Below are 26,326 nucleotides of genomic sequence, written 5' to 3' on the forward strand. Positions count from 1 at the left end.
TACTTAAGATGTAAAGGGGAAGATCCTAATTCGAATGATATAAAACATCAATTGACAAGAATAAAAGAGTATATGATGAAAGCAAAACAGGTACAACATTTAATTTTTATGGTATTATTTTGTTATGTTTTATAAAATTTTTAGGCACATGAACGAAATACCATAAAACCTACAATAGATAAAGGAGCAGCTGCAAGATTTATAAAACACGGAGTAAATTACAAAAAAGATGCAGATAGAGAACCTCCAAATAAAAAGATAAAATTCTCATAGAATATTTAGAGAATATTTTTTTTATTACAATAATATTTGATAAAATATTTATGTTAATAATTATTATGTTAAGCTGTTACATACTTATAATCTTACTTAAAATTTTTCTTGTTTTATTTACCTGAAATATGAAATTATTTTATTTAAAACAATTGTCACCAACAAACTATTCGTAGATGATTATGTTGAGGTTATGTTTATCTCAGCATGTTTTAATTGTCTTAACAATTTAATATGTAAAATTCCATAAATGAAAAAGTATTAATTATAGAAATGATAACTTTTTCAAGTGAACTAATACGAACTGATATAACGTGTATAAAAACATGGGAGAACTACATTTTGGCAGGTATAGAAATATTAATAAGTTATAATTTCATCATATAAAAATGCCATATTTTAGGAATTGGTGGATATTTACACATATATTCTCAAATCACAAAAAAACTAATAAAAAAGTATGAAATATTCAAAGGACAAAAAATTTATGGCATTGTTCCGAACATTAATTCAACCAATATTTTACTTTATGGAGGAACATTAATAAAAACTATCAAAGTTTCCCAATGTTTAGAATTAGGTGAAGACAATTTCACAGACTTAAAAGAATGGATACTGTGTGCAAATTGGAGTGATGAATACAAAATTGCAGTTGTAACTATGAACAACAAGTTCATACTTCTGACAAAGCATTTAAAAATTGACAAAGAAGTCATCTGTGAGGCACAATGTATTTTATACAGTGCCTTCATATGCAATAATAATTTTAATGATTTGATTTTAATATCAGGAACTGTCTTTAATGAAGTACTCATTTGGTGGCCATCGAAATATATTGATGAGGAAACTTGCCCTGTTAGTGCAAGGTTACACGGTCACAAGGTAAGTTTACATAATATATTTTAGCTAATTGATTCAAGTCTTTGATGCTTTGCAGGGAGTGATATTTTCTATAGACTACAATCCCGAAACAGGAACAATTTGCAGTGTTTCTGATGATCGTTCTGCCATATTATGGAAAATAAATTCCGCCAACATTTTAAAAGAATTACAAAATCCACATGTAAAAATTGAACTTTTGACGCAAGTTTTTGGTCACACCTCAAGAGTGTTCAGGTGTAAAATATTAAATGAAATGTTCATAACTGGTGGTGAAGATTCACAAGTTATTTTATGGTCATACAAGGGGGAAATGCTTAGAAAAATTAGTGCATTCCAAGCCAGTTCAATATGGGCATTAGATTGTGATATTAAAAGTAATTTACTTGTTATTGGGGGAGGAAATTCTGGCTTATCTTTGTATTCTCTTAAGTCAAATGTAAATAGTCAAACACTCAAGTTACCAGATAGCGTACCTAAAAGTGTATGCATATTAAATAATCTTAATTTAGTTTGTTTGACGGAAAATGCAAATTTATATTTTTATAACAAGAAGGAAGAAGAGTGGAAGCTTATTAAGAAACATGTAGATTTAAATAACTATTGCTTGCTACAAACAACTGACTGCAGACAGTTTATTTCTCTCTCAGGTACATCTTTGAAATACAACAAATTAATTTTCTAATTTTATCAATTTCCAGGATATAAAGGACAAATTTTTATCTACAGGAATATTGGCGACGATTTAGTTCTTTATTCAGAATATACATCCCCACTAAAATCCAGGATATTTTCATTCCACTGGTTAAGTTGTAGTGTTTTTCTTATAAGTCAAAGTGATGGATTAATGACTTTATTTTACATTGAGAATGCAAAAATTATTCCTGTTTCAATACACATTTTACCTCCCAGCAAGGAAAGATGGAGCACAACTGCTTGTTTCATTCAAAAAAATATTATAGCCGTTGGCGATAGGAAAGGTCACATGTATATATTTGCAATAGACAAATTAGCCCCAATTTTTGTTTTTAAAAGGATACAAAGTCATTTGGGCATAACCAGTTTATCGACCAGTAAAGATAAATTATTTGCTCTGGGCAGAAATGGTGATTTAAAAATATTTGATATAACTAATAATTGTGTTACATTATCAGCAACAGATAAGCTTCCAATTAAATGGCTAGCGAAAATCGTAGATACATTTATATTAGGCTTTTCCGGAAACACTTTTGTGATGTGGGATTACAAAAACAGAACATCAGTGTATGAGAAAGAGTGTGGAGGTGGACACAGATCTTGGGACTTCTTGAAATTTGAGAAATACATGCATTATGTCTTTATTAAAGACAAAAATATTTTTTGTGAATTAATTGACACAAATTCATTGTTACCAGTAGATCTTGTGGAAGGTTTACATGCAAACGAAATTAATTCGTTGAAAAGCATTACTCTTGGTTCTGATAAGTTTTTAGTGTCTGGCGGCGAAGACACGAACTTAAAAATCTGTAAAATAAAACAGCCATCTCTTGAAACTCTGCACAATCTTAAATTTCATCTCTCCAACATTAGAACCATTGAAGTGATTTCTTTTAAAAATCAGCATATGATATTTTCGGCAGGTGGAAGGGCTCAAATTATATTATGGAGACTTGTGGTAAATCTAGGTAATTCAACTTCCTGTAACCAAATAAGTGCGTACCATGCACCTTTACAGTCCGAGGATTCTGAGATGAGAATAATGGATTTGCATCTTTGGCAAAATGAGAATACACTTTACATATTTGCAGCTTGTTCTAATGGTTACATAAAGATATTTTATTTGGATGATGATTTTAAAATTATATTGAAGCACGACGTGTTTTATAAATTAAAATGCGTCACAAAAATTAGAGGATTTGACTCGATAATTGCGTCAATGGCCACAGACGGTGAACTTGTATTTTGGAACAAGGATCAAATGATTGATTCTATGGATGTGACACCTGTAATTTCAAAAAGGGCTCATCAATCGGGAATAAACAGTTTTTCGTATAAACAAATATCAACAAATAATTATATTATTTTAACTGGAGGCGATGATAATGCTATAATTCTAAATTTATTATCTGTTACAAAAAATAATGCAGAATTATGTATTAATGTTAAAGAAGTCTTTAAGGATGTTGGAGCTCACTGCGCCCAGATAACTGGAACAAAAATTCTGGATGATTATTTTCTTACCGTCTCAATTGACCAGCGTCTTTCAGTTTACAAGTGGAGTTACTCAAATGATAATATTTCTTGCAGGTACCTTGAAAAATATCAAACTGCTATTGCCGACATACAAGGTTTTGACGTTGTTAATGATGAAGTTGTGATTTATGGCAATGGAATTGAATATCTTAAAATTTGTAAAAAAAAATGAATGATATTTAATTTGAAAATAAATTAAAAATTAAACTTTTTTTCTTTATTTATAGTAACATTTTTTAGTTTGTAGAAAAAATACATTATTTCATATAAATATTTATTATATTTTAAATGTAAATTACACATTAATTATATTATTTTAAAATTAACAAACCCTGCTAATTATAAAAAGGATTATAAGTAACCCAATGTGCCCTGTCTTGTTCTTTTTCAGATTTATGGCTAGTAAATAATGATTTGTATACATCTGTGGCTTGCCTATCCTTTGCAATACTATACTCTGGCTTCATTTTCTTCATTTCTTCCTGACTCATTACTTTTCCTGTGGCTATAACATTTCCAATGGTTTTTATCTTTTTATTAGGACCCTCCTCTTTTACAATATTTGGTCTTTTAAGCTTGGAGCTTTCACCATTTTGTGAACTGTTGTCTTTTTTCTCATCTTCATCTTCTACTTTTATTTTAGGTTTCTTCTCTTTGTTTTTTTTATTTTTCATTTGCCTAAGTTCCATCCTCACTTTCATTAGATCCAAATCTTCATCATTTCCATTGATCACCACAACATCCTCATCCTCAAATGGCTTGGTACACTTGTGACAATTATGTGTGCCAATTTCTTTCAATGCCCTTTCTGAAAACACACAGCCACAACTCCATAGTGCTACAAATCTGTATTTACCATTCATTTCCAGTCCCAGGACTGGACAAATGTATGGGACTGCACGGTGATCAATTGCTCCCTCTTTTTTCCTTTCATCGGCCTTATATTCTGGATTGGGTGTCAGGTTAAGGTCCTTAACATCCTTGAGACTCTTGATGTACTTGAGGCTTTTTGGAAGTGTGCTTCTGTCCAGTAGAGCTTCAATCAATGCCATTTTCGAGTACAGTTTGCCCATGTGACAAACGACGATGGGATTTTGCAATAATTCCTGTGTTATAGTACAACACTGCCACTTGAATGCGAGTTCTGCGTCTTTGTCCTTCGCCTCGGGTTTCTTTTTCACTTTTACGAGTTCGTCACGACGCGGAATAGTACCACCATCACAACCCATGCTTATAAAATTACTTAACTGCGATGTATGGCACACAAAGTAAATTTTATGTTTGTTATGATTGTCATGAATTATATATTTTGACAGGTACAAAGTATTCTGATTGCAGGTTTCTTTTTCACAATGTACACAGGTAATAAGCTGATTAATTTGCCTTACTATAAAATTTAATATATGTATAGTAATAGTTTATGTGTGAATAATAGATAATAAATCTTGTGAATTAAAAATCAATATTTAAGAACCATAAAGTTAATTTAATTTCTTCATTGTAAAAATGAAATCTATGTTAGATTCCAGGCCTTTAGATATAATTCTAGTTAGATGACGCCACCATACATGTGGAGGTTATACAGTCCTAAACAAAAGTTATAATTCAATCTATATATTACTAAAAACTAAACAAACAATCTGTAAATTTAAACCACTAAACAAAATAACCAAAACATAAACTTAAAATGAACCGTTAAAATCTGAACGCGTTTAAAAAATTAGTAGCGGTATTAGTGAGATCCTGAGTGTACCATCTTTGTTTCTGCAATCTTTTGTATATAGAATTTAACAACTAAAACACTTTTACTTCGTTTTAAAATTGTCGTGTGAATAAATTTAATGTGTTCCCCGAGACGACATGTGCCAGATGAACTGAAGACAAACGTTAGTGCGTGTGAATGAAGCTAACACCTGTACAATGTGTGTTTTATTCAGCATTGTTCCCGACTCGCATTCAATGTAATCGCGAGATGAATAGGCACTTCTAAGGCAGTATTATTTAATAATGTAAATAAAATGGCCGCATCAGCGACTGATATTGAAGAGTTCTTAACTGGACCTCTGGTTACTTGGGTAAGATCTCATTTCAAACAGTACAGTGCCCCCTTTACATCAACAACATCGAAATTTTAGCTTGCAACATGCGTGAAAAAGCCAGAAACCCTGCAGGTTTATGAGACCTTCTTTGATGGAGGACCGATAAATGAGGTGCTTCTGCAAATTGACCCCGAGCCATCACAACCAGTACCCACCACCACTCATTTACAAGGGTTGAATATTACTGCTGCAAGAATCAAAATCTTTCATTGCATTGTGAGAAATATTAAGGCAGTTTATGAAGTAAGTAAATAATGTCTTATATTGTGTATTTCATTAAATAATATTGTTTGTTGATCTGTTTTAAATTATATAAATTATTTTTTGCCCAATAACATATTAAATTTCTCAGAAGTGATATAGATAAGTGAAAATCACTTATATTATAGTACTTGACTACAGACTAGCAGTACAGCAATTTGATTTTTAATTATATAATTTATTTTATTATAAACAACAGGGTTTCTTTATTTAAAAATAATTTAAATACTAATATGATTTATGTGATGATTAAAGACAGTTTAACAATATAGTTGAAGAATACTGATTAGGTGGACTTTAATCTATTGAATAATGTTGTTATATTAATATTAATAAAGTGAATGTGTGATAATTTTATTTAATAATTCGTGCAATGCATTAATTGATTGATAGATCAAATGGAATGCATTTAATAACTGGATAATAATATAATAAATATGTATTAATTACTGAAAACTACTGTTTTCGTATATAAATAAAAAATGAAGATTGTCAATTAATCATTTCAGGATGAACTGGGTCAAGTTGTGATTGCACTGCCCGATTGCGTGACTTTGGGTAGGGCCCCAACGTCTGAAGCCGCCTTGTCCCAACTAAAACTCCTTATATTGCTCCTTCTCGGTTGCGCAGTCCAGGGTCCCACAAAAGAGGTCTTCATCACTCGCATCAAAGAACTATCTCCGGAAGCTCAGTACGACATTGTCGAATGCATAAAACGCGTCACCGACGAACAGAACCTAGTGCTCACCGTTGACTGGTCTGAGCAGCTACCCCAGCGATTGTACACCCACGTTAAGACGTTGACGGGCGAAAGGGACAAGTTGTTGCAACAGTGGGTGATTGATTTAGGGCAGGAGAATGCTGGAGGTGTGAACAGTGGCCCTACTGAGGGAGTGGAGTCCAACCACCTGGCTGTGGAGCTGGCGGACTGGAAGGCGAGATTGAGAAAGCAACGACAAGAATTGTAAGAATATCGATGCGTTTTAATTTAAATGATTATGTTAATTGTTAATTGTTACTAGGGAAGAGAAAACCGAACTCCTGGCCGAATGTAAGGAGGAATTGGAACATGCCACCAGTCTTGTATCAAAGTTAAAATTAGAGGTTTGTTAACACACCCAATTAATAGGTATTAATTAGGTCTAACGCAATATTTTACTCGCTGCAGAATAGCGATTTATTAGCGGAAGCAAGAAAAGCAAAACTCTACAGGGATGAAGTGGATGCTATGCGTGAACGGGCAGAAAGGGCGGATAGGTTAGAAACTGAAGTCCAGAGATATAGAGAACGATTGGCGGACGCAGAATTTTACAAAGTGAGGGTGGACGAGTTGAGGGAGGACAACAGGGTGTTGTTGGAAACCAGGGAAATGTTGGAGACCCAGTTGGCCAGAACTAGACAGAGGGCTGATCAAGTTTTGGAATTGGAAGCAGAACTATTGGCTTCCAAACAGAGCATCAACGAAATTGCTTTGGTCAGGTCCTTGTCTTATTTATTTTATGTTGTATTAAATATTTATTATTTTAGGAAAGGGATTCGGCACGAGAAAAGATTCAGGAATTAATTGAAGAAAACTTGCAACTACAACAAGTAGCAAAATCAGTCCTACAAGAAACAAGCACGTTAAACATCAGCGTAGATTCCGAAAATGAAGAAACTAATTCGGGAGACAACAGTTTATCAGAACAACTAACCAATAATGCTCAGGCCAGAGCATTAAAATTAGAATTGGAAATCAAAAAGTTAAACTCCACAATTGATTCATTAAAAGAGCATAACTTCCATGAAAGTGCCAATAAAATATTGGAATTAGAGAAGGACAAGAAAAAGCTGGTTCTGAAATGCGAACAGCTTCAAGAAAGTTGTGAAAGACTCACCCAACAAAATGGTGAGTTGGAGAACCTGTTCAAAAATGCAATTCAAGAGAATAGGAAATTGCAAGACAGCGTCGACACGAATAAAATCATGTATGACAGGCAATCGCAAGATCTTCAAAACGAGAAGGCAAAAATAGGAGACCTGGAAAAAAATATTGAAAATCTCACTAAAGAGAAGCAACGAGTGCAACTGTTGTGCGACTCCATTAAAAAACGTGCGGACGATGCCGAAAAATCCGTTACCCAAGTATCAGACCAGCTTCACAATTTGCAAGTTCAAGCAGACAAAGGCAAGGACTATGAGAAGTTGTGCAAAGATCTGCAGGAGAAATTGGCGAGTCTAGAAAAAGAGAATACCGGAATGCAAAAAGAAGTGACGAAGCTCAAGGAGTCGATTGAAATAAAGGACGTATCTTTAGACAAAGAGATAGAAAAGAACATGAAATTCGAAAAAGACCTAAATAAATTAATCAAAGAAAATGAAAATATGGCTAGTCAGTTGGAGAAGCTGCAAGAATTTGAGCAGAGATCACAGGAATTGCTGTCCCAGTCGTCGATACACACCGAAACAATCACGACTCTGCAAAAAGATTTGATCAACGAAAAAGTGAGCAACGAAAAATTCAAAAATAACTTGGACAAACTTGGTTTGAGTCTGGATATCTTAGACAATGACATAAATATAATCGTGGAAAAGATGCTCAACAATCCGGACATCTCAAAAACTTTCATGTCGATCCTGAAAGAACGTGAAGGTGACAAAGAAGCCTGCAAAAAATGTGCCGAAAACATGAATAAAAGTTTCATGGTTCAAGCTGAAGAAATCGCTGCCAAAATTAAGGAAGAATGGAGTGAACAATGCGACAAACTCAGCGCTGACATCATCAATTTACAGAGTATTAATGGTATCCTACAAAACGAGAACGCCAAAATGCAGGTCGACATTTCCACCTACAAGTCACAAATAAACTCCCTTCAAGCGCAACAAACTGCCCTCCAATTAGCTAACAGTCAACTAGTTGCTGAGAAGGATGAGGTAAATCAATATTTTTATATTAAATAACTCAGTATAAAACAAATTGATTTGTTACAGCTATTCAAGAAGCAAGAAAAGCAAAACAAAGAGCACGACACCCTGCTTCTGGACCAAGTAACACTGAGAACAATTCACGAACAACTGAACACCGAATACGAGGGCCTACAAAAGGAACAAGAAAACCTAAGAAAATTAAACCGCGACCTGCGCTCCGAAATTCGAGTTTTGAAGGAACAAAACGACACGCACGAAAACAAAATATCATCGTTGGAAATCGAGAAGGAGTCCCTTAAATCGGATTCGCGAAGCTTGGCTAACTTGAGGGCGGAACATTCCAAATTGAAGGACGATTTCAGGAACTTATTTACGGCCAGTGACCGACTGAAGGTTGAGTACCGGGCCGTGATGGAGGAATTGAAAAACGTCAGGACCGAATTCCGCACTCTCAGCTTAGGACAGACTGAAATGCAGGGCGAGTTGAACACCAGATCCGACTTAGTTTCCGGTTTGCAACTGGAAAACGCCAAATTGCATCAAAAATGCGTCGTTAGTATTATTATGGTGTGTGTTTGGGTGTTTTATTTACATGTTGTTTGTTACAGATGTTGTTTGAGATGAATCAGTCGCTGGATTCAGACAGGAGGGCGCTCATGGATCACGTTTCTCAGTTACTGTCGCAATACCACTCTTTACTGACTCACTCGCTGGAAGATAAACAACATTTCCATCTGGAGGAGAAGCTTTTTACTGACAAAGTAAATAGTTTGTGTAGGCAGAAGGAAAAGCTTGAGGAGAAAATTATGGAGCACTACAGGAAACTTGACAACGCTTCTTCAAAAAAGTACACATGACAAAAATATTCGAAGTATATTTAATTATTTAATAATTATTTTATAGGAAAGGGTTTGGAGCCACTTTGGTAAGAAGAGTGAGAAAAGCAGGTTCAGACATAATAAATAAAGTGCCCAGCAGAGTAAGTCCGTTACTGTTTAATTATTGTCCACAATCATAACATGTTTGTTGTCGATTTTTAGAATAGAAGATCCTGGCACGAAGACGCGACAAGACTGACCCAATCCCAGTTCACACTCGGAGGTGGGTCGGGTGAGTCGGCGGGCAACGACTCCGACAACAGTGTCGAAGATTCCGGGCATCGCAGCGAACCTTTCAAAAGGAACGTGAGCGGTAGTCTTTACGGTCACAAACCGAGGGACGAAGTCGCATTGCGCAGGTCGCACAGAGACTTGGCTCATAGAAACAGTGTCGCAGGTATTTTTAAAAACTCCATTTGAATAACGGACGGATTGGATAAAACGAAATTATTCCAGGTGATCAGATTTTCAACAGAGAACCAGGCAGCGCCTTGAGCTTGGGCTCAGTCGGTTCTAGAAGAACCGTGTATTTGACTGAAGAAGACGCACCTCCGGTTGTACCGCCCACTACTAACAGCAACCCGCCTCTGAATTCTAACACGCCCCCAATGCTGGTTTACAATAGGATTTCAACAGTGATTGGAGAGGCACCCAAGCCACCCACACCTAAGCCCAACATACCAGAAGAAGTGCAGGAGGAATCTGGTGAAAGGAAGAAGCCAGAGAATCCTAAAGAAACAGCAGTCTGGTATGAATATGGTTGTGTATGAAGAAGGAGAAAATTTGAAACAATGTACTTAATTTTAAAACAGACCAGAACTAGTTTTTTTTAAACGTCACATAAGATATATTATTTGTGATAAGAAATGAGTATATAAAAATTTTCAAATTTCATTAGTAAATTATGTGGTTGAATTGCTTTTTAAGTCTGAGGCTCATAAACTAATATGCATAACATGATGTTTTAAGAAGAAAAGAGATTTTTACAATATTTATTTCTTTTGAACGAATTATCTTATTATTCATATCGAAAATACATCACAAAAACACAGAGCCATGAAATTAGTGCAATTGAATTTTTGAAAATTTATCAGCAGCTGTAAAATTATATAAAATTAACTGTAATTAGTATTATTTAAGAATAATAAATCACATTTTCTTGCCTAGTATTCAGAATTTGGATCATGTTCCTAAAATTATATAGTAATTTATATATGATTTTTAAAAGACAATAATTTACATGGGCTACCTCAATTTATTTTATGGCCGCTAATGTAAAAAATCGACAGTTACTTGATCTCTCCAATTTTTATTGAACTTCCATTTTTATGTACTTACCAATGTGCTTAAAGTTAACCATTATTGTTCCATTATTTTTTTAGACGTGAAAAAATGCCTTTCAATGCCTTAAAAATAGTTTTTAGTCAGCGAGGAAATACGTCCTTAGGTTTAAGATTTAATAACAATCATTATTTCTTGTTAGTACCTGCCTATGAGTATTCGAAAATCAAAATATTATAAAATTGACTGCTTTTTACAGTATTTGAATTGGATTTTAAATTACAGTATTATTTGTTATGTACTAATTGTGATAAATTTAGAAACGAAATTTTGATTGTTATTTGTTAGTTTATACTTTTATACTAACCCAACAGTTTTAGTCATAATTATTGCTCTAAATTAAAGGCAACAACTCTGTGATTTTAGTTTATATCAAGTGAACAATTATAACCAGTGAAATATGCGGATTACTGTAATATATTCAGATAGAGTATTATAATTATGACAAAAAATGTTTTAGAAAGATGTGAGGAAGTTTAGTATTTTAATATGCACATTTTGTAATCTTTATACAAAACCTTTTTAAATTAAGTTATTTATTACCAAATATTAAATTATTGTATACCTAAATAAAATTGCTTTTTATGATACATCAGTTTTATTATAAAAGTATGTTCCGCCCACGTTGACTGTCTGGCCCTGTGAAACATCATCTGGCAGTTTTGATATCACACCCTGCAACAATATCATTATTAATATACTTTATACTGTATTAAATGAATGAACATTTACTTTAGGGAACTTGTCTGTTATTGTCATGTATCCTAGACTCATGGTTTGTGTACTGTGGCCCCATAGTACCATAATTTCATCCCTCTTGACATTAGCGTGTATCACCAATGCCCCAGCCAATTTGTTCTCAACGTTATGAAGGTACCGTGAATGCATAAACTTCTCAGTCATCGATTTGTGCAATCCCGTGGTTTCACACGTCTCAAATTTCAGATCTTCACTAATTTCTTTGGCCAACTGAGTCTGGACGAGATGTTCACCGCAGCCCGTAGTCGAGACCGCCACGCAGGGTTCGTCGGGACTGAAACTGTCCGCCCACGTTCCGCAGGCGTACAAAGCCGCCTGTCCCACTCTTCCCGGTTTCTTCAAGAGTAGCCCGCCGGAACTGCAGGCGGAGGCGACGTGCCCGCGCTCGTCGATGCAAACGGCCCCCACAGTGTCCAGTTTTGCGGTGGTTTGTTGATACATGTTCTTATACTTGTGCAACCCCTTCAGAGCTTTTTTGCTCACCAAACTCTTGTTGGTGACAGTCGTCAGTCCAGCCTCCTTGGCGTATTCCAGGCCGCCTTTGCCAACGAGCAATGTGGGTCGAATCAGGCCCAAAGGCAATGGTTTCGATTGGTTCAAACAAATGTGATATGCTAATTCTATAGGGTTTTTAACTTTGAGCACGGAGCCGCAACCGCCGTACAGCAACGACTTTCCGTCCATCACAGACGCGTCCATTTCCACTTCGCCGTTCGTGTTTAAATTCGAGCCGAAGCCCGCGTTTGTCAGGGGATTGTCCTCAAGAACTAAAACCAAAGAAGAATGTTAATTATTCTGATAATCCTTTAATGGACTATTGTAGTATTCAAAATTTGTCAAAATTATTCTTAAAAGTATGAAATAAAACACAATAAATCAGGATTTACCCATAACTGCAGCTTTGACAGCTTCCAAAGCTGAACCGTGATTCCTAATAACTTCCATACCCGCATTGCAGGCTTTTTTGGATAATTTGTTGTAGTGTCTATGCTGTTTGCTGCTGTGATACCCAGCTCCTACAAATTTAAATTAATTTATGTAATACAGACACTAATTACATTTTTGTACCACAATGAACAGCTATCATCTTATTAGCTTTTGACTGTCATTTGTTGACTTTAGTTTAAAGAAATCCAGAATTTGTTTGGGTATTAATGTCCTAAAAGTAAATATGAACAATTCAATTTTGATTTCGTTCAAAACGAGGACGCCAATTCGATATTTCTACCTACATCAATACATCATCTAATAATCAACTAGTTTCTGAGAAAAATGAAAAAATCAAAATTTTTAGTTATACAACAAAGTTAAAAAAAATGTTACAGATATTTGAAGCAAGCAAAGCAACATAAAGAGCTTGAAACTCCAGTTTTGCACCAAGTAACATTGAGAACAATTCTGGATTCGAACAGAAGGGTGTTAGATCATGTTTCTCAATTACTGTCTTTATTAACTCACTCCTTGGAAGAGAAGCTTTCTATGAACAAATTAAAAGTATGTGTAGACAAAAGGAAGAACTTGATGAAAAAATCTATACATAGTATTTATATTAAATTTAATAAAAGCTTACTTTTAATTTAAATAAAATATAAACTGATCCAATAGTCATTCACTGAACACCTAACCTTAAACATTGGTTATGTTTGCAAATCATCAATTAGAATTATAATAGACTACTGTGGATCATTAAATACTTTGAAAAATATACATGTGTATAAATAACAGATATACCATTAAAAATTGAATATAGGTAATATTGTAGAAGAATATTTTAGCGCATGCGTCAATTTGATTTGAAATTTGTATAGGAGATTTTATACCGCATAGATGCCAGATTTCAGTTTTAATAAAATATGTAGAGAAAAATGTTAAAAAAATCTATATGTAATTTATTTTTGTTATTTACGTGGTTATATTCTACAAAAATAATATTTGGCTAATTCTACTTTATTAATTATTTTTTATGTACTCTATATTTCTTTGATAAATAAAAAATAACAAATAACAACAAACATAACTAATAACAAATAAAACTGTGTCTGTGACTGTGATTGTGCTGTAATTGTGCTGTGACTGTGCTGTGACCGTGACTATGACTGTGAATGTTGGTGTGACTGTGACTATGATTGTACTGTAACTGTGCTGTACTATGACTGCTGTGACTGTGCTGTGACCGTGACTGTGACTGTGAATGTTGGTGTGACTGTGACTATGTTGTACTGTAACTGTACTATGACTGCTGTGACTGTGCTGTGACCGAGACTGTGACTGTCAATGTTGGTGCGACTGTGACTATGATTGTACTGTAACTGCGCTGTGACCGTGACTATGACTGTTGGTGTGACTGTGACTGTGCTTTGGTGTTGGTGTGACTGTGATTGTGCTGCGTTTGTGACTGTGAGTGTTGGTGTGACTGTGACTATTAATGTGACTATGAATTGTACTGTATCTGTGCTGTGACTGTGTATGTGTGACTGTGATTGTACTGTATCTGTGCTGCGACTATGACTTTTTTTTTTTATTGGAACAAAGAGGGGGAAATCTACAAGACGTAGTGCCGGACTTTACCGACTAAAAACCCCTCTTCGGGCACCGATCCGAAGATCATGGCCTAAGAGTAGTTAACCATAAAGGTTTAGGAAAATAGAAAGAAGGGAAAAATAAAGAGGTACGTAACAATCGCTACATAGATGACATAGATGTCCCAAAGAGACGCAGAGGTCTAGACAGCCAAGAGACAAGGTCTCTTGTATCTGTCGGATTCACAGGGTTGGATATCATACAAGCATGCAATCTCCGGATTAAAGTGTTGAAAGATAGATCTCCGGAGATTGAGGGCATGCTTGCGCCGCAGCTCCGAAAGAGAGGAAATGTTGTATTCGAAACAGACTTGTCTGTTACGAACATAGTATGGGACACCAAGGGCCGACCTCACTAGCCTCATGTAGGTCCCTTGCAGGGACCCAATGAGCCAAGGAGCGGCGGTGCCCCATATAGGAAGAGCATAGGTGAAGAGAAAACGCGCAGCTTAAGAGAAGAGGAAAGGCGTTTAGAAAGGAAGAAAGATTTCAAAGCAACAACGGCTGCTAGAGCTTTCTCCCTTACCAAAGCGACCTGGGGAGAGCGACTATGACTGTGATTGTGAGTGTTGATGTGACTATGATTGTGCTCTAACTGTGCCGTGATTGTACTGTGACCGTGACAACAACGAAACACGAAAAACGTACAACGAAATAATGACAATGAACACCTAACAACGAACAACGAGAAAAAACATAGAAAAACTAAATACGAACAACGAGCAACGAACGACGAACAAGGAATAACGAGTAACGAATAATGAATAACGATAACATGGAAAAACGAAAAATGAAAAGGAGGAAAAACGAAAACGAGGAGAAAGGAAAAGGGTAAAGGAAGAAGGAAAAAGGAAAAGAACAATGGAAAATGGGAAAAGAATAACGAATAAAAAAAAAGAAAATCGAAAAACGAAAAAAGAAGTCATACACACTCACACTCACATTCACACACACTGTCACAATCACAACATATATGTATTAAATATTTTAAACCCTATACGGAAGTGACTCGTATTTCTCTGGAACTAACACAAATCCGGAAAACAACAAAAGTACTAAATTTTAGAAAGTTTCGGAGAAGTTTCGATTTGCAAACCTAATTAACTTTATAAATAAAATAATAAATTTAATATAAATTTTATATTCGTGTGTCAAGGTTGGTTAATACAAACTGGTAATGGATTATTAAGGTGTTAAACGATTAATAAAAATGCAATGTAGATATTTTATAATTCATTTCCACGTCAGACTTTTCATCTAAAATATATATTATTATAAAGTGAATAAAAGTCCAATTGCTTAGTTAGAATTACCTTTTATAATTCTAATATCACATTTAAATGTAATTATGAATATTATATTATATAGATATGCAATTTGAGCATTAGCACCCCATTATCACCTAGCATATTTAAACCACAGTTTAACCCCAATAGAAGTTCAGTCAGACTTCATTCATCCAACGACAATGTCGTATAATCAAACCATAAACTTTTGGTTCAATTGTTTGCAGTATATCGGCATGAATCCTGCAAAACCCAAAAAATACTATGGGTTCATTGCCATAACTTCTGCAGGAACGTTTCTTGCATTACTTGCTGTAGTGGATTTGTTCCTTAATCCAGATGAAAAAGACGCCTTGGTAACGTTGGTGATGCTGGTTCAAGTATTTTATACAATATTAACCCATATTTGTTTTAAATAGAAATATTTCAGATGTTATCAAAAACCATAGCGAATTTTCTCTATTCAAACGAATTTTATCAACTATTTAAAGATTTGAAGGATTTCTGGAGGTGTGAAAATGAGCCCATCAAGAATAAATTTAATAAAAGGCTAAGATTGATCCATAAAGGAGCTAAGATTTGTTTGTCATACATGTATGTGGCCATCGTTATATTGGTTTTCATGTCACTATATTCATCCAAAAGTTTGCCAGTGTACGTTTACGTACCTAAAACATTGGGAAAAAAGTTTATTTTTGCACTTGAATGTATAATCCTTCCTTTAATAACTCTAAACGTCATCACATTTGATTATCTTATCTTCACTTTTCTGCAGTTAATTATAATGCAGTTCCAACTTCTCAACTCGGCCATCAGCAAGTTGATCATTGAACCAGGTCAGGATCAAACAAATTTTAAGCCACAATTGTTAAAGATAATAAAACATCACATTTTCTTATTGGAGTTCGCCAAAAGGTTAAAGCAAATTATGTCTTTGCCACTTTTTCTACAATTGTTTAATAGCATTCCATCTCTATGCTTCGAGATGTATTTAATGAGAACCAAGTAACTATAATTAGTGAAGAAGGGTCCAAACAATATTAATTTTTTATTTTGTTTAGTGTTGAATTCTGGCATGGACTATTTGGAGTTCTTCACTCAGTGTTGATAGTGATTCAGCTTGCCATCTTTTATTGCTTACTATGTCAGGAAATAATGAACCAGGTATGTCCAGAAAACAATGTGGCACATGTACATTTATCAGTTTTATAGGGAGAAAACACAGGCAATAGAATTTACTCTATAAATTGGTACCAGGGGGTCTACCACGAACCTGAGTGAGATATCTCACCCGGTGAGTTAACTCACTTATGAAATCAATGTGGCAACATCGCATTTCGTCTTTGTTTACAATATTTTCTCCACTATAAAGTCTATAATAATAAAAATAATTGAATCATTATATTAATAAGTTATTACTTGGTAATGAAAAAAGTCCAGGAGAACTTCTACGAAAATCTATGAGATATTTTATTCGGTTCGAATGACGTTATTCATGTAGGGGTGTCCAAACGCCTTTTACAATGCCGGTGACTTGTATTACAGGTGAGATATCTCACCCAAAACCGGTGACTTTACACGGTTGGTGTTGAGTGAGTGAGATTTGTCACATTTTGCGTGAGTTCGGATTATGTGGATTTCTTGATATATATTGATACCTTGAGTGTTTTAAAGACATTATTATATTTATTTACATCAATTAGTAATATATAAAGTTTTAAATTTAGGTTAATTTGTCGTGAGTTCAAGTTGAATGTTTTGTTGATATTATATATTTTTTAAATCTATTATGACCATGTTACGTCAGTAGCAATAAAAAATATTTATGATATAAAATAATTCCGTTGTTTATTAGGTATTAATAAAACAAATGATTTGATTGTGTTTTCAATTAAGATTGAAGAATTGTCAAACCTTAACGAAGAAAATTTAATTTATACTGTACAATGTATCATATAATTAAGTGGGGTAGAGTTTATTAAGTTGTGTGGGGTACTAATAGATATCTTTCATATATTGTTGAAATATTCCATCTATTTATAAATCCTTAGCTCAACATCAAAGGTTTACCTGTGTAAGGTAAATTTAATTTTATGCTTATGTTAATATATGTTGTTGTAATATATAATTTGAAAATCGTAGCTACTTGCAGCTTTGTGTTTTTATACCTCAGTTAGTTTTCAAGCATTCATTTGTAACTAGTTTATAAGTCTCCCATTAGTAATTGCTTCAAAAAGTAAAAAATACATTGAATCAACTTAAGTTATTAACACTCAAGATAAGAAGGATATCTTCAAAATGTTGAAGGGTTAAACATTTATAGAAAAAAGATAAATAGTAAAACTTAATTGTAAGTACAACATTATAATGTTTATATTCTTGTTTTTCTGAAAAATATAATTTCCCAGAAATCACAAGACGTATTGTTTGCTCCATATATCCTGGAAAATTAAATTGTAACATTGAAAATGTATTTGGGCACATACATTGGATTGGAATGAGAGAACGATGACAAGATTGGATTTTAATCAAAGTATCGGCGCTCTCGTTCTATATATTTTGCTCATCTCTCAAGAAATTTGTGGGTACCATTCCAAACAAGAACTGCATCTTCCATTGAACTCCATTGATCATTTGTTGTCGGGGACGGACGTAGCTCACTAGTACTTTCGGATCCCACCGCACACATTACATCTTCATCTACCCAAACCTATCCGATCTCGCACTCAATGTTGTTACCCATTACCCATTATTTTTTTGTCTTTGAAAATTTCAAAATATATTAATTTTTGATTGTGATATCCTTTCGTTATGGCGTAAAAGCATCATGTCACGTAGTTTTTCTGTTATTCATTCAGTTTGTGTGAAATCCATTTTCTAACCTTTTGAAGCTTTCCTATGCCTTTCAGGCGATCGGAAATGGTTTACTGAGTAACATTTAACTCCTCCGCCACCATTGTTTGTGTTTGTATATCATGTTTGTCCAATAATACTTGTAATTCATCTTCAAACTTCTTTGGTCGATTTTCGTATTCTTTGACAATAACATTGTAATCGCCACTTAATGGTTACAGCACGATTGCTGTCTCGACAAGAATTTAATCACTTTCCTATGCCTTTTTCTTTGATTAAACAAAAAAAATATCACAGACCACAAATGCTATTTATTTGGCTCAACATTCGTCATGTTGACCACGAAAAAAAATATCTTATTAACTCATAAACAACTAAATGAATATGTTGTATTGTAGCGGGGTGTCCTACCAACAAAGTAGTTGTTTGCGATTACCTTTTCCTTCAATATGTTTTATGTACGGACTCTTGATAGAAAAACATTTCAAACTTGCACACCTAATAAATAAATTGATAGTTCACAAATTGTATTTTAATGATTAAAATATACACAAACCTTTCTTTAACCATTCCAAGTTAATTAAACATTAATTTTTGCACTTGTATGAATTTTGTTTGGATGTCAAATTTTAAATTTGTAAATATAAATTAACCTAAAATTTGAATTCCCCTAAAATTTACCAAATATAAACACGAAATGCGCTGTTGCCACGTTGATTTCAGAAGTGAGTTAACTCACCGGGTGAGATATCTCACTCGGGTTCGTGGTAGACCCCCAGGTCGAAGACAACTCACTGAAGAAATTGCTAAAGTTAATGCTTATGAGATGTTCCGAATCTATTGATTTTAGTGCTGCTGGTTTTGTTCAAATTAACAGAGCTGCTTTAGTTATGGTGTGTATTTTTTGTTATAAATCTGTATGTAACTTGATAAAGATTTTTAGGTTTTTAAAACGAGTCTTTCGTTCTATTCGTTCGTGGTGGCAATGGACGCCTAATATTGCATATTGAGAGCACTACTTAGAAATTACTAAAGAAGCACTGTTTAAGCAAGGAAACAAAAATTAGAAGAATTCCCTGAAGATATTTCTGAAGTTTATCGTAATGAGATAGTCCGAATGAAATGATCTTGATGCTGATTTGCTGATTCTTTATATTTTTAAACATATAATAGCTTTTAGCAGTAAAATGTAGAGTGGTACAGACATCAAATACTGTATATTAGAAGCACCAAACAATATTACATATTATAAACGAAATAAATTGTTTTATAATAAATTGATTTTTATTTAAAGTTGTTTTACAGGTACAGATAATATTAAATAGAATCAAGACCATGATTGGTTTAGTTAACCCCATTAGTAAAATAAATTATTTGTAAAATAGCACAATCCTAAATTAAGTGTTAGTGTAATTATATATCTGAATCTACTACTAAATTATAACTTAAAGCATTTTAAAATTACTTGTATATAATTATTAAATTGGAAATGTAACTTGCAAATGAATTATTCAATAAAATTGATGAATAAAGGCACGAGTTTTGGTTAACAGTATTGGACATTAGAGAAAACCTTCCTTTCTTTCACTAGGATATATCCGATCCTGTCTACTATTAATGTTCTCAGAGTAGCTATTGGAAGATTACCAGATGCCAGGCTGCCATTAGGGAGTAGGAGACACAATTAGATTTTAAGACATCTATGATATTGTCTGTCATTTACTGCTAGTCCATTGAAATAGTTAAACCAGTATGAAAGAAAGAGGCTTAAGTAAAATAGTTGTGTAAGGTTTAGATATCAAAAATTTATTATTATGATGCAGTAATACTAGATATTATGGAATTGGATGTTTGACCAAATATTCTTTAATGTTTTTATTTTCAATAATTGCCTCCCGAAGTTTCTTCAAGTTAGCATAGCCTTCAAGGAGTTCTCTAAAGAGAAACGAAAGACTGGTAGCGTAAACGTCGGCCCAGGTGAGCTAAACGTAAATCAAAATATTACAAAAACTCATTGACTATTAAAGAACAAATACTTACATGACCTCCAACAAAGTAACCTCCATTATTTTTTATTCTTTCATCTAAACGCGAACAATAAAAAGGTATGGTTTCCTTTAACAAATCTTCTTTCAACTTTTGTTTCTTCTCTTCGTTCGTCTCGACAGCATAAGGACGTACTTCTACAAATTTATATTAAAGATAAGAATTGTAAATTTAAGTTTTCTTACTTAGTTCAAGTTCATTCATGGTGTCTACAACAGAGTCAATTTCCAAGTCCTCCCAATCGTCCTTTCCGGCCAGACCAACTAATTTTCCAGCATACCTGGCAATAGCCACACTTTGTGATACTGTTTTTCCATTATGCTCTAATATAGGCACTTGTCCAAATGGAGTCTCTGATTACCATAATTAATACTTAGTAATATAATACTTTAATTATAAGTTATAACTTACGGCCTTTCAATGCTGGCCATTCTTCAAATGTGAGGCGACGATCTTCAAAATCTATTCCGCCGTAGGTGAAGAGCCAACGAGCTGGCTCACCTAACGCTGGGATATCAAAGTAGGTAATCCTGTATGCAGGTGCCATGCTTTTATCTAATTAGATACGAAAATTAGTTAATTCAATTTTTAACTACACTTGGTTTGACGTTATAATTACCTTATCTTTAAGTGATCCACCTTTTATGCTTGTCTGTTTGTTTGTTTCATAGATGCAGGCGAAACTAATTTTTATCACTAGGCAACAATTATATGTTTAACACCTCCCTATATTGTGTCTCATGCAAAATTTCGCCTTTCGACAGTTCACCAAAATAGTATCAGATGAAAACATTGCAGTTTTATTATTACATGCGCATGCGCTAGTAATACGCTGTGATTCGTTGCTGCTACGGTTTTAAAGTGACTTATTTTTTTATAAAAGTCACTTAAAGGAATAGAAATAACATAAACTATCTCTGACATTGTCATCAACAAAGGTTAAGGAATAATATTCTTCTTGTGAAGTCACTTATAAATAAATGATACAAATCATAAAGGCAATTAATTTTGTCTATAACAAGCTCACGATGAATAACTTGTACATATGCTCTCAAATTCAAATATGCTATATGTTATTAGTTTACATACAACGTTGTCACTTTTATATGGTCTTTGATTTTTGGGATAAAATTTAATTTATGTATGTAATGTAACACTACTTTTTTTACTATAATTAGAAAAGATTGTTAGTAATATATAATCTAATAAACTTGTATAAAGTTGTATTTATAATTGTTATATTGATTAAAAGAAAGAGAAAGAATTCTAATCGTCCCTGAATAAATGCCCAATATTAATTCACAATTTAGAAAAATCTCTATACAACTGGTGTGCATATTTTATTTTATTACCAACACTGAGGCTACCATTAGAATTTTACCAGGAAATGTCACCAAAGTTCCTGACAATGATTCCTTAAACATGATATCAGAAATATTCCAGACATGTTGGATCTTTTCCGATCGAGCCTTACTGAAAGCTATTTCGTTTGGAACAACAGATTCTACGAATAGATTGAGGGATTAGCAATGGGCAGTCCTCTTAGTCCAGTGATCGCCAATTTATTTATGGAAAAGTTTGAACAAAAAGCAATTGAGACTTCCAAACACAAACCTTCTGTTTGCTATCGTTACGTGGAAGATGATACTTTCGTGATATGGAAACAGGGACAAGAATAACTAGATCAGTTTCTAAAACACCTAAACTCTCAACTTAACAATATCAAATTCACAATGGAATTGGAGAAGGAGAACTAAATACCTTTTTTGGATGTCCTAGTAAAAAGAGTGGGTGGACATTTAGACCATACGGTATACCGAAAACCTACACACACCGATCAGTATCTATGTAAACTATCTAACCATCATCCTAGTCAAAAACAAGGAGTCATCAAAACACTAACCGAACGAGCCAAAAGGATATGTGCCACACACCACCTCGCTGAAGAACAGGAAAAAAGCACTACAGGCCAATGGATACAAACGCTCAGAAATAAGACGTACAATGAGACTCCATATTAATAATGAAGATCCACCTAGTGAGCCCACGATTGGTGAAGATTTTCTTCCATATATAGTCGCCGATAGAATTGAAAAAATCTTATTAAAACATAACATCCATACTGTTTTTATACCAACAAGGAAGATTCAACACAGTCTTGGATCTACCAAAGATAGGAGAGACCATCAAACAGTTTCTGGGATATATCCTATATCATGCTCCTGCAGGAAAGTATACATCGGTACCACAAAACGTTCAATAGGGACTAGGATTAAGGAACACAAGCGAAACTGCATCCTGGGACAATCAGACAAATCTGCTGCAGCTGAACATGCACTGTTAGATGGAAATCATAAAAAAAAATTCCAAGATACACAATTGCTTGCCTCCACAACTGGATATCACAAGAGAATAATCAGGGAAGCAATTGAAATCCATAAACACGGAAACAACTTTATCAGAAAAGAAAAAGCATTGAAGCTGAATAAAATATGGATACCAGTGGTCAAAAACAGCAAAATCACTAAGCAGATAAGAACGGTCAACGAACAGAACAAAATTTCTAATCTTTGAAAAAACAATAAATGAACTAATTTCAAGTTGTTCATTAACTTCATTTTGTTGTTAAATAAATCATTAACTTTTAAACAAATTATAATTATTATTTCTAATACTCAGGATATAAGAATACAAATGTTTACTAAACAATACGTTTATTAATTAACAATCATATAATACTATACAATTATTTTTCAGTATATATAATGGCAACTCACCACGTACATTTTATATTTAACATAGAAGATAAATGATAGATAAATGTTATGCCAAATTTACATGGTAACATTATAAATTAAGCTTACACCTTTGATGTACACAAGTTATATATTAAATTTAAAATATCAAGGTAGAGTTGCACGTTCAATTGATAATACAATTAATAATAAAAAACCTAAATTAAATGAACGTTTTTTTATACTAATGTCACTTAATTATTGAAAGAAATTAAATACATTACTGGTCGGAAAGGCACTCGTGTTGTAAGTAACAAGAGCTTTCAAATATCTTGTCACATTTAGGACAGTGATGTATGACATTTGTTGAATTGTTAGATACCAGCGTTGACGATTTGATATCTTTATTTTCATCGTTAATCCTATAAACATCAAAGAGTAATAACCAATCAATAATTAGTCATGGAAATTTACTTTTTTTGAGAAGCAGCGCCTCTTGCTGCATAATGTGTTTTGATATGTTGCTGCAAAACTGGTGTAGTTGGAAACTCTTTTCCACACACACCACATTGCAAAATTCCCTTCTTCACATGGGTGCCATTTATGTGGATCAGTAAATGTCGCTTTAAGGCAAAGGTTTTCCTAAAATTTCGTTAGTTGTGATGGTAACTTTAATGTGTGACGAACTTACTTGCAAATAACACACATAAATGGATTATCTTCACATGTCCTTTTGTGGTTGTTTAATGTGTATTTACTTTTAAAACTAAAAATATAATTGATCAGAACATATCAATGGAACAAAATATGTAATAAATACGTTTTACTGCAAAATTCACATTCGTGAACCTCATTTTCGTCTTCCATATGAACATTATTATCATTAAATAAACGTTTATATTTATGAACTTTCAAATGTTTTTGCAGATTAATGGTCTGTACAAACGTTTTGCTGGAAACGAATACAACTAAATAAATTGAAGTAATTGTTGAAAAGTAAATCACCTGCATTGAGGACATTTATGTTGTTTGTCTGTAGTGTGAGTCAACTCATGCAATTTAAGGGAATTTAGGTCGGAAAAAGTTTTACTGCACACCGCACATCTCAAGGATTTTTCTCGGTCATGCTTTTTCTTGTGGATGGTCAGAAAAGATTCTTCAGCATACCTGTGGTAACACACAATCACTTAAAATCAAATTTCAACTGGATTTCTCACCTTTGGCCACAAATATCACAAACATATTTTAAATTGTGAACAATTTTCTCATGTTTCTTCATGTGCAAAGATAAATTGTGTTCATGTGAGAAACCTTTGCCAGATTGTTTACAAAAATGTTTCTTCGTTGTCATGTGAGTTTGCATGTGTCTTTGCATTAATAAACGAGCTGAAAATTATTTCATCATCTATCTTGCTTGTTCATTTAAGATTAATGCTTACACATGAAAACTTTTGGACACTTAGGGCAACTTAATGCGCCTTGAGAGTGTATGTTTTTGTGTAATGTAAGGTCATGCTCGTCCTCGAATTCTTCACCGCATTGAGTGCAAGAAATCAATTTCGGTATTGGCCCATTAACACTGGTATTTCCTGTGGTGGTATCAACAATGGTGAGATTAGTTAAAACCATGGGTATTGGTTCATCCATCGTTTTGTTTGAGTCATCAGAAGCATTTGATTTGAAGTCTGTAACTGAATCATTTGGTGGGATTAAATTAGAAGTATTCATTGACGAATCCATTTGGTTAAGCAGAGCAGTTCTTTCCATAGTATTACTGGTGGGTTGACTGAGTATATTGGTTGGAAAAACTTTATTAGAAACAAGTTCATTTTGATGTCTAATGATTTCTTTTAAATGATGTAAGATTGATCCATTTTTATTGGGTGACAAATTATTTTCACATGATGTATGATCTGCATCTGAATAGTTTAAACTATTTGTGTTGTTATTTATAGTAATTGGATCCAGGACATGCAAATTTTCCGTAAAAACAGCTTCACAATAATTTATAGCTGGCGTTTCATCTGTGTCATTCATATTGTGTTTATTTTCCAATTCAACTGACTCAGTATTATATGAGGTTTCCATTTGTGAATGATTCATATTAAGTGTTGAATCTCTTAATAAATTGGAGGACTTATTTTTCCTTATTTCACCTACTCTGGATTCTTCTGAACCATTCACATTTGTATTCACTGATAATAAATTTGAAGTTTCAATACTTGGTACTGCGTTTGCAGGGTTGAAAGTATTCAAAATCACGGGGGCTAGGGGTATGTCAACATAATTAATTTTTTTTTTAACTGTCATTTTAGAAGAATTCTGATCTATGGATTTTGGATCATCATTTGACCTCTTTGAAGAATCTGGTTTGCTAGAATAATTAGTGAGATATGTTTTAAACACATAAGAATATAACTGTGTACCTTTCATAACTGGTTACTTTCTTGTCTTGATCATCAGTAGATTTTGAAGGAGGTGTTGACGCTAAGTGAACTTTTGTATGTGCATTGAATTCATTCAGAGCTAAAAACAATTCTATCATTATTTATCATACTTCACCTAATATTTGATCCATTTATTTATTTTTATTAAGACGTACAGTAGCATACATATTTACATATCTCACAAGGATAGCCAGTTTTATTGGTTGCAGGTACTAGCTCAAAAGGTGTTCCTTGGTTTTGTTTGGGTTTCAAAAATTTGGGGACATCTCCAGGAAATAATTTAGTTTCACCATTTAAAAGTTTTTCTAAAATTTCCTTAGAATAGAGACACCTCTTTTTCAGAGCATAACTCCGGTTGATTCTTATTTCACATTTGGTGCAAATAGTTTTTGGCAAAATATCATTTTTATCCACCTAGAAATTGTTTTCTAAATAAAAGTAAATAAACAATATAAAATTAATGTTACCTTGAGGAACTCACAGTACTCCAGTTGCATTGCACAATTTGTTTCAAAAATAGATTTCAAATTTTCATGTTCTTCGAAACATATTCTACAAACATCTTTAAATTCGTAAAGTGAAAATATATCATTAGATAGACAGGACATTTCCATTCTATATGCTGGTGGAAAATTCTTATAAAACATCTACTTAGAGCACTTGGACTACAAAGCGAAATATGTGATTAAACTTACAAATTGAGGTTAAGTTGAAAACTGTTTATTTATATTTTTTGTTTTGAGTAGTTGCC

At 33.5% G+C, this 26,326-nt stretch overlaps 7 protein-coding genes and 1 long non-coding RNA gene across 11 annotated transcripts; 3 read left to right on the forward strand and 5 right to left on the reverse strand.

Moving 5' to 3' along the window:
• The first annotated feature begins 420 nt into the window (after positions 1-420).
• Positions 421-3,591, forward strand: LOC109608614 (WD repeat-containing protein 6). Its single transcript, XM_020025117.2, has 4 exons — positions 421-622; positions 677-1,155; positions 1,211-1,802; positions 1,854-3,591. The coding sequence occupies exons 1-4, from the start codon at positions 547-549 to the stop codon at positions 3,554-3,556; spliced, it is 2,850 nt and encodes a 949-aa protein (XP_019880676.1). The 5' UTR covers positions 421-546; the 3' UTR covers positions 3,557-3,591.
• On the reverse strand, positions 3,580-4,687 carry LOC109608615 (replication termination factor 2). Its single transcript, XM_020025119.2, has one exon. It carries the CDS (start codon positions 4,611-4,613, stop codon positions 3,720-3,722), a length of 894 nt encoding a protein of 297 aa, XP_019880678.1. The 5' UTR covers positions 4,614-4,687; the 3' UTR covers positions 3,580-3,719.
• Positions 4,688-4,969: 282 nt separating this feature from the next.
• LOC109608606 (girdin) lies at positions 4,970-11,458 on the forward strand. Its single transcript, XM_049964483.1, has 11 exons — positions 4,970-5,459; positions 5,520-5,726; positions 6,254-6,708; positions 6,767-6,848; positions 6,913-7,218; positions 7,272-8,657; positions 8,715-9,203; positions 9,260-9,498; positions 9,555-9,630; positions 9,692-9,926; positions 9,986-11,458. Exons 1-11 carry the CDS (start codon positions 5,403-5,405, stop codon positions 10,297-10,299), a joined length of 3,846 nt encoding a protein of 1,281 aa, XP_049820440.1. The 5' UTR covers positions 4,970-5,402; the 3' UTR covers positions 10,300-11,458.
• LOC109608607 (threonine aspartase 1) lies at positions 10,697-13,353 on the reverse strand. Of its 2 annotated transcripts, XM_020025099.2 has the most exons (5): positions 13,200-13,353; positions 12,698-12,788; positions 12,517-12,645; positions 11,603-12,396; positions 10,697-11,545 (listed from the first exon to the last, which is right to left on the reverse strand). In XM_020025099.2, exons 2-5 carry the CDS (start codon positions 12,714-12,716, stop codon positions 11,453-11,455), a joined length of 1,035 nt encoding a protein of 344 aa, XP_019880658.1. In that variant the 5' UTR covers positions 12,717-12,788; positions 13,200-13,353; the 3' UTR covers positions 10,697-11,452. The 2 variants fall into 2 exon arrangements, with proteins under 2 accessions (XP_019880658.1, XP_049820441.1); XM_049964484.1 differs by lacking the exon at positions 12,698-12,788.
• A 2,196-nt stretch (positions 13,354-15,549) lies between these two features.
• Positions 15,550-16,775, forward strand: LOC126264778 (uncharacterized). The gene is made up of 4 exons (XM_049964063.1): positions 15,550-15,874; positions 15,925-16,499; positions 16,556-16,658; positions 16,707-16,775. Exons 1-4 carry the CDS (start codon positions 15,677-15,679, stop codon positions 16,773-16,775), a joined length of 945 nt encoding a protein of 314 aa, XP_049820020.1. The 5' UTR covers positions 15,550-15,676.
• Positions 16,776-18,638: 1,863 nt separating this feature from the next.
• On the reverse strand, positions 18,639-19,074 carry LOC126264945 (uncharacterized). Its single transcript, XR_007547521.1, has 2 exons — positions 18,904-19,074; positions 18,639-18,845 (listed from the first exon to the last, which is right to left on the reverse strand). It is a non-coding gene; the product is annotated as an uncharacterized LOC126264945 (long non-coding RNA).
• Positions 19,075-19,630: 556 nt separating this feature from the next.
• Positions 19,631-21,310, reverse strand: LOC109608565 (glutathione S-transferase). 2 transcript variants are annotated; one of them, XM_020025012.2, is made up of 5 exons: positions 21,013-21,310; positions 20,805-20,948; positions 20,579-20,746; positions 20,388-20,530; positions 19,631-20,329 (listed from the first exon to the last, which is right to left on the reverse strand). In XM_020025012.2, exons 2-5 carry the CDS (start codon positions 20,938-20,940, stop codon positions 20,183-20,185), a joined length of 594 nt encoding a protein of 197 aa, XP_019880571.1. In that variant the 5' UTR covers positions 20,941-20,948; positions 21,013-21,310; the 3' UTR covers positions 19,631-20,182. The 2 variants fall into 2 exon arrangements, with proteins under 2 accessions (XP_019880571.1, XP_049820516.1); XM_049964559.1 differs by lacking the exon at positions 21,013-21,310 and having other exon boundaries at positions 20,805-21,005.
• A 1,780-nt stretch (positions 21,311-23,090) lies between these two features.
• LOC109608558 (zinc finger protein 836) lies at positions 23,091-26,304 on the reverse strand. 2 transcript variants are annotated; one of them, XM_049965542.1, is made up of 10 exons: positions 26,043-26,304; positions 25,749-25,989; positions 25,555-25,654; positions 24,568-25,502; positions 24,346-24,514; positions 24,134-24,295; positions 23,949-24,080; positions 23,820-23,894; positions 23,603-23,770; positions 23,091-23,550 (listed from the first exon to the last, which is right to left on the reverse strand). In XM_049965542.1, the coding sequence occupies exons 1-10, from the start codon at positions 26,220-26,222 to the stop codon at positions 23,409-23,411; spliced, it is 2,304 nt and encodes a 767-aa protein (XP_049821499.1). In that variant the 5' UTR covers positions 26,223-26,304; the 3' UTR covers positions 23,091-23,408. The 2 variants fall into 2 exon arrangements, with proteins under 2 accessions (XP_049821499.1, XP_019880561.2); XM_020025002.2 differs by having other exon boundaries at positions 25,731-25,989.
• Positions 26,305-26,326: the final 22 nt, after the last annotated feature.

Source organism: Aethina tumida, chromosome 3, assembly GCF_024364675.1.
Source record: "Aethina tumida isolate Nest 87 chromosome 3, icAetTumi1.1, whole genome shotgun sequence".
Classification (NCBI taxonomy): Eukaryota; Metazoa; Arthropoda; class Insecta; order Coleoptera; family Nitidulidae; genus Aethina; species Aethina tumida.